Source organism: Mytilus galloprovincialis, chromosome 8 (genome assembly GCF_965363235.1).
Source record: "Mytilus galloprovincialis chromosome 8, xbMytGall1.hap1.1, whole genome shotgun sequence".
Taxonomy (NCBI): Eukaryota; Metazoa; Mollusca; class Bivalvia; order Mytilida; family Mytilidae; genus Mytilus; species Mytilus galloprovincialis.
In genome coordinates, this window is record NC_134845.1 from 25,254,022 (window position 1) to 25,260,567 (window position 6,546).

Here is a 6,546-nt window from a genome sequence, read left to right on the forward strand (position 1 = left end):
TTTAATGGCTGATTAATACTAATTTGTCTTTAACAGATTTGTAGTTCGAGTGTTACATAGGACAATAAATCCAGATGAAATTGTGCGTGCTCAATTGTGGGAGAAAGAGCAGGAGATGATACACCTGAGAGAAATGGAAGAAAGATCTCTGAACGAAAAGGATGGAAATGTGGCAAGTTGTAGTACTAGTCCAGATATCATTGACAAAGATACAAACGATATTAACGGTCTTACCAATAACATCACAGACTCTAATCATACGAGACAGAGGGACAAAGATACACACGATATTAATGGTCTCACCAATAACATCCCAGACTCTAATCATACGAGACAGAGGAACGGTGATGTGACATTCAGAAATGGAAAGTCTCACGTTAATTCTGGTTATGAACATACAGAAATGTGATAACGTCTTCACACAAATCCATTGATGCCATGTCTTTCAGTTTCTTTTTGTTTATTTTGTACATTTATTTTGAACCATTTCATGATTTCTTAACCTGTTTCATTGTGTTAAATCATGAAAGATGTATACTATTAGGACATACATCATATGTCATATATAAAGTGATAAAAAAATATGTATGGGAGAGAAGCTTTAAGCTTGTGTGTGCTGTTGTGAATATTGTTAAAAGTTTAATTAAATTGTGATTCAGATTTTAAAGTTGTAAAATAGTTTTATGAATTAGAAATATAAAAAGTTATCTTTTGCAATTGTTGGATTTTGCAAGATAATTTTTTAGCTGTAAACAATCAACCAAAAGTTGTGATATGAAGTTTTCATGTTTATGAATTTTTATAACTGTATATATCAGATTATGAAAATATTAACTATTGTTAAGCAAAAGAGGACAAAATCAATATGGTCCTACCCTTCCAGGGTTGATTTCAAGCTGAAGCAATATGTGAATATACTTAAGGGGGAGGATAATAGCAGTCAATAAAAAGCTTAATGAAATAAACAAGTATGTGTGTCTGCAGTCAAAAAACATCTGTGCAGTAATGTGTATTTGAGCTTTAGAAAGATAAAAAAAATAGTTTTCTGATATTTTAGGGCATTAATTCATTCCTACAACACTCCATGTTTTGATAAAAGTGATAGGAATTACAATAGTCATAATTATAAGCAGCATAATAAAATATGAATCTGAAATCAAAACATCAAAGATACAGACAAATTAAACGAATCATCTCTATTCATTCTCAACTTATCACTGTCACTCATTTTATGCGTACATTTAATAATTATTTTGACAATACGTAATGGAGGTATTTACAAATTTTTAGCGTTTAGAATAAATCAGAATATATATAACATCTCATTTTATATAGTCATGTCTTGAAATTAGTTCAATATTTAACATAGGGTATTCAGCAACAATTGTTTTCACTAGGGAAAGCAATAATTTCCTGTACTTCTATATAATTTTTAATGTAGACAAAATGTAGCTCTTAACTGTTGAACTCTTTTTCACCTACAACATTTTATAACTATTGTGAAGAGTATTGTCCAAGGATAATATGCTTTAAAAATAAAAATTAACATCAGATTCACTTGAAAATTGAAAAAAATCTGTTTTTGAGTTTTTACAATATAAATGTGAGTTTTAAATTACAAGTATGAACAGTGAAAGAGTGAAAAGAACCAAAAAAATAGGCAGAGAGATCATTTTTCTTTAGATTAATAAAGGGTTTTGACTTTTCATGACCCTGTAGCATTGGTGCTCCGAGAGAGGAGGACCGTACTATGAGAAGAAGAATTGTAGACACATTTTGTTATGCAAATCATATCAGGAATCCAGCCATTAATTGTGTTAGTGTGCATATTTAATGTTCTGTAATATTTTCAAACCAGTGATTTGGGTTTTGTGATTAGTTTATAATTTTATTTAATTTATTTGTATCATGTGATGTGTCATATGATTAACCAAATGTTTCTTGTACATGTATCATGTGATCACTGTCATATATTTAACCAATAGTAACATAGCTTACATATTTCATTTAGTGCTATAGTTGTGTGTATGTGTGTGTGTTGTTATAAACTTAAAGATTTGCTGTATATATTTGTTAAATGAAAGATATATTTATATGTTATAATGTAAAATGTGTATTTATTGTAAGAGTGTGAAAGGTAATATTTTAGTTTCATTGAATTATTCACACAATTGTTTTTTTATATATATTCTATAGCAGTGTGATTATGCATCTTATCCATTTAGTTTTTAAAAAAATCCCGCCTATATTTGTAAACAATATTATACATTCTTTTGTCATTTATATGTGTTAAAAAAATGAGAACTTCACTCAAGATTTCCTCTTAAGAAAAGATGTGTATTTATAATTCTATGATAATCTTTTAAAGAAATCATGAATTTTTCAATTACAAATATATAGCTATCCATTTTATGCTGTCTCTACAAATATTAAACTTTACAAGTCAAAAAATCCATTTGTTCCGATCGTTAATTTACAATTCAGCATTGAAACAGTTGTGAAATGCTAAATCAAAAGTCCCATTATAGAATAATAAGTATATATAGAATATTTACCACTGACATAATTATAGGTTTATATTAAGATGAGGAGCAGCCATAAAAGCTCTGATCCTTTTATATATTTAACGTTTTCTATCTTTTGCTCATTATGCAAAATTTGCTTGAAAATTAATCTCTTTGAAGAATGATTGATACTAGAAGTTGAAAAGAAATAGTAATTAAATAATGAATATAAAATTCAAGAAGTTTTGTTGTTCTAGATTTCAGAAATGAAAATTATTTAGGGAATGTAGTTTTGTTTACAGTTATTGAAAAGGCTTCCATATGTTAACCCCTTGGAATACACCTAATCGCTATTTATTCCCATCCAGATAAGTTCTCACATTGCACAACTTTTTTTTACGATACAAACCATTTGAAGCTATCTGGGGCCCTTGTTTAAACAATGTATTGTGCATAAAACTTGTAACGGTGCATGAACTTTGTTTTTGCAACACTTGAAATAAAAATAAAGTTGCCTATTAAGTGACTGGACTAAAGAGTGAAAATGTGTCAGTGGCAGATCCAGGGGAGGGGGAGGGTGGCGTCCCGGGGTTGGAACCCCCCTTTTTATTTGGACGATCAATGCATTTGAATGGGGACATGTGGTTGGAACCCCCCCCCCCCTTTATCCTGGGTTAGGACCCCCCCCCCTTTTTAAATGGCTGGATCCGCCCCTGTGTGTGTAAACTGTAAGGTATAATTGTGTTTTTTCTGGGATGCCGTATGGAACTCCTGCCCAGTAAGGGAAATTTGTAGAACCAAAACTGACAAATTTTGGCTATTGTGTCGTATAATAATCGTAATTTGTGTTCAAGTTGATAATCCATGACCTGACTTTTCGTTTGACAATCAAACAATTAAGATTCTTCTTGTATTTTTATAGTTGTTAAATTTAAAGCAATGATGCTATAAACCTTTGTGTATATATAGATAGTTCCTGTAATCTAAAATTATTCTTTCTTTTTATTACCTCAATGAGGAAGAATCTGTTTTTATATTTTCACGACTACCAAATTTCGTAGATTTAGGAAAATGCATCTTCATGAATACTTAATTTCATGTTTTTTCAAAAGTGCATACAATCTTTTAGAAAATTTGTAATTCGATTAACATTTTAATTCATGTTTTACCTGTATTAATACCCAAGACAATTGGTACCCAACGAATAATAAATGAATCCACAGTAATTTAAATTTTAACTGATAAAGTGCTGTTTTGTTGAGCTAAATTTGATAGATAGTTTCACAACAATATAAAAATATTGCTTTGGTAAAATGAAATGAAAACACTGCATTTGCATATGGGATGGATATAAACAGTCAAAACAGATTACGTTTAGTTACATGTGACCTTTGATGTTACATACATTTGAATCTGAAGCCCACCTCTGTGTGAGGGATTTTCTTGTTGTGTTGAAGATTCATTGGTGGCCTTGGGCTGTTTTCTGCTCTTTGAATTTCTATTCTTAATTTTATTTGGTTTCTGGTACTAGAATATAGTTGTCTCATTGGTAATTGTACCACATCTCCTTTATAAAGCTTTACATACATTTAGTAGATAGTTGTCTCATTGGCAATCATACCACATCTTCTTTGTTTAGCTTTAGATAAAATCATTCTTATTCTATATGTATAAAGAGCAAGTAACATTGAAGCCTTTCAAATATGTGTCTGTGGCATATTTTTAATTTGCAATCATATCATTTGACCCTCAATTCATCCAGGAAATATGTTTTCTTCACATTTTTGTCAGAAACAACCAAACAGAATGACCTCATATTTGGTCAGCAGCTCAAAAGGTATGAGTTTTAACATTAGTGAATTTAAAAGCTTATTACTGTTTTCCAATAGTTTGAATAACAGGTCACTACATATCAATTCAGATGGTTTAGATATTGGTGTTAGCACTGTATCAGCCTAATGGCATCACTAATTGAATATGTCACTTACCTAGATATTTTAGACACAGTAACTTGTTAATCATCAGTTAAATGTTGTACATTTGCCATTATAGGAAGCAAGATTGATAAAAACTAATTTTACTTTCAAATATTTTGAGTGTCCATCTTATACATTCCACTGAGGTTTGCTCATTTCTATCTTTGACAATGTTTAATGTGTTCATGTCTTATTGTGGCTTCTGCTGGATATTTTTATTCAACTTTGTGGTGTGAGAGTTTAGGCTTCAATTGCATACTACTGTTGATTCATCTATTTTCGTGGGTACCAATTTTCGTGGATGAAAGAAAAATCACATGTTTGTGAATATTTAATTTCCTGGTTTTGCCGAAGTTTGCATACAAAACTATAGAAAATTTGACATTTGTTGAATATATAATTCCGTGTTTCAGCTGTACCCACGAAATCTACGAAAATTGGTATCCAACGAATAATATTGAATCCACTGTATTGGTAACCACTATAATGTATATTTGAGACAAATTTTATTTAATGTTGAACAGACACATAACAATTCAATCTGCAGTTCTTTACCAAAATCATTTTACAATTGAAAGTTAGTGTTTCTCATATAAGGATTTTTATGGATTATCTAAATATTTTTAGATTTGAATTTTTCTCAGAACTGTTCAACAAATTTTACAAATTTTCCATCCAACATGAAACATACATGTAGTGTGACTTCATCACATTAAATTTATTTGATATTACATTTAATATAACATTATCTGTTTCTGTGGGACCAACTTATGCAATAAATTCCATGCTTTTAATTTTGTACAATTATTCATAAATACAGATGTTATACTGTAGATGTAATTCATCCAGCCATGTTTAGATACTAGTCAGTATGAACATTTACCATGTAATTTGTATGGAGTTCTTTTATTATGAAATTTTCAAGTAGAACTGTACCCCTGTTGACTTCTTCAACCTGAGGGATCACCACTTTTACAACTTTTTAAACCAGATTAAATTTGTTTGATGACATAGTTTTGGTTAATTCTCTAGTAAATTGAGTAAACATAATTCAAATCTTACAATAGCATCTTATGAAAAGGGTAGATAACTGACTAATTTTTATACGACCGCAAAAATTTTATTGATAATTGTTATATTTTGAATTAAATAAATCAATATTTAAATTTGAAGGGTATGCTGGTTCTTGATCCTATGAAATAACATCTTGTACATTTATATATAGATCATATGTTTATTTAAAGTAAGGAAGTCTAGTTTGATTGATATGTCGTTATTGTGAATCAAAAATCAAAACCTTTTCAGGTTTTCATAATTCAGGAAGCAAAATAATTTTGTTTAACTCTCTAATATTTCATGAATTAGTTATTTCCATTAATTTCATTAATTCAGATCAGATAGAAAAAGGGGTTAGATTGGGTAAAAACAACTTCATTTAAAAAAGTATAACATGTAATATTAGGGTGTGCATTATACATAGTTTGTCAATTTATTGTAACATTATGTATTTCGACTTGTATCAGTTCTAGTAATAATCTGCAAACTACAGGTTCCTACCCATATATCCTAAATGATAGAAAAATCAGATTTCCATTACAGCTAATTTCCTAATGTATGTAGAGCAAATTTTGGTTAGCTTGCTTGCTTTGTTTGTATATTGTACAATCATATTAGGATAACACCCAATTAAATTCAAATATAATATATACAGGTCAAACTATGCCTATATATATTGTTTAAAGATGTCAATCTTAATTACAAAGCTTTGGTTAATGTTTGTTTAAACAAAGCAAGCAATCCAACTAAAGTTTTACTCTACAAGCATCAGGAAATCAGCTGTAACAGTATACAATTATGGGATAATGGGTACCAGATTCAGGGACATGTTGATGGAGTGTTACTATATTATATCTATTGTGTCTACTTACATTTGTCATTTAAGTTTATGCAAATTTTCAAAATGTGATATGTTATTTATGTTATCACCATAAACACTGGACATACTGACCATTTTACTTTTGAATTAAAGAAAAATATTGGTATTTTAAAATAAAATGTTTTTATTA

At 29.5% G+C, this 6,546-nt stretch overlaps 1 protein-coding gene across 3 annotated transcripts in view; it reads left to right on the forward strand.

Annotated features, from left to right (window-relative positions):
- LOC143085391 (phospholipid-transporting ATPase VD-like) overlaps positions 1-6,546 on the forward strand; it is a 45,504-nt gene extending 38,958 nt beyond the window's left edge. For all 3 annotated transcript variants that reach the window (XM_076261707.1, XM_076261706.1, XM_076261708.1), the window contains one exon: positions 37-6,546. In XM_076261707.1, the coding sequence (XP_076117822.1) occupies positions 37-409 (373 nt within the window). In that variant the 3' untranslated portion in view covers positions 410-6,546. The remainder of the gene's footprint in view (positions 1-36) is intronic.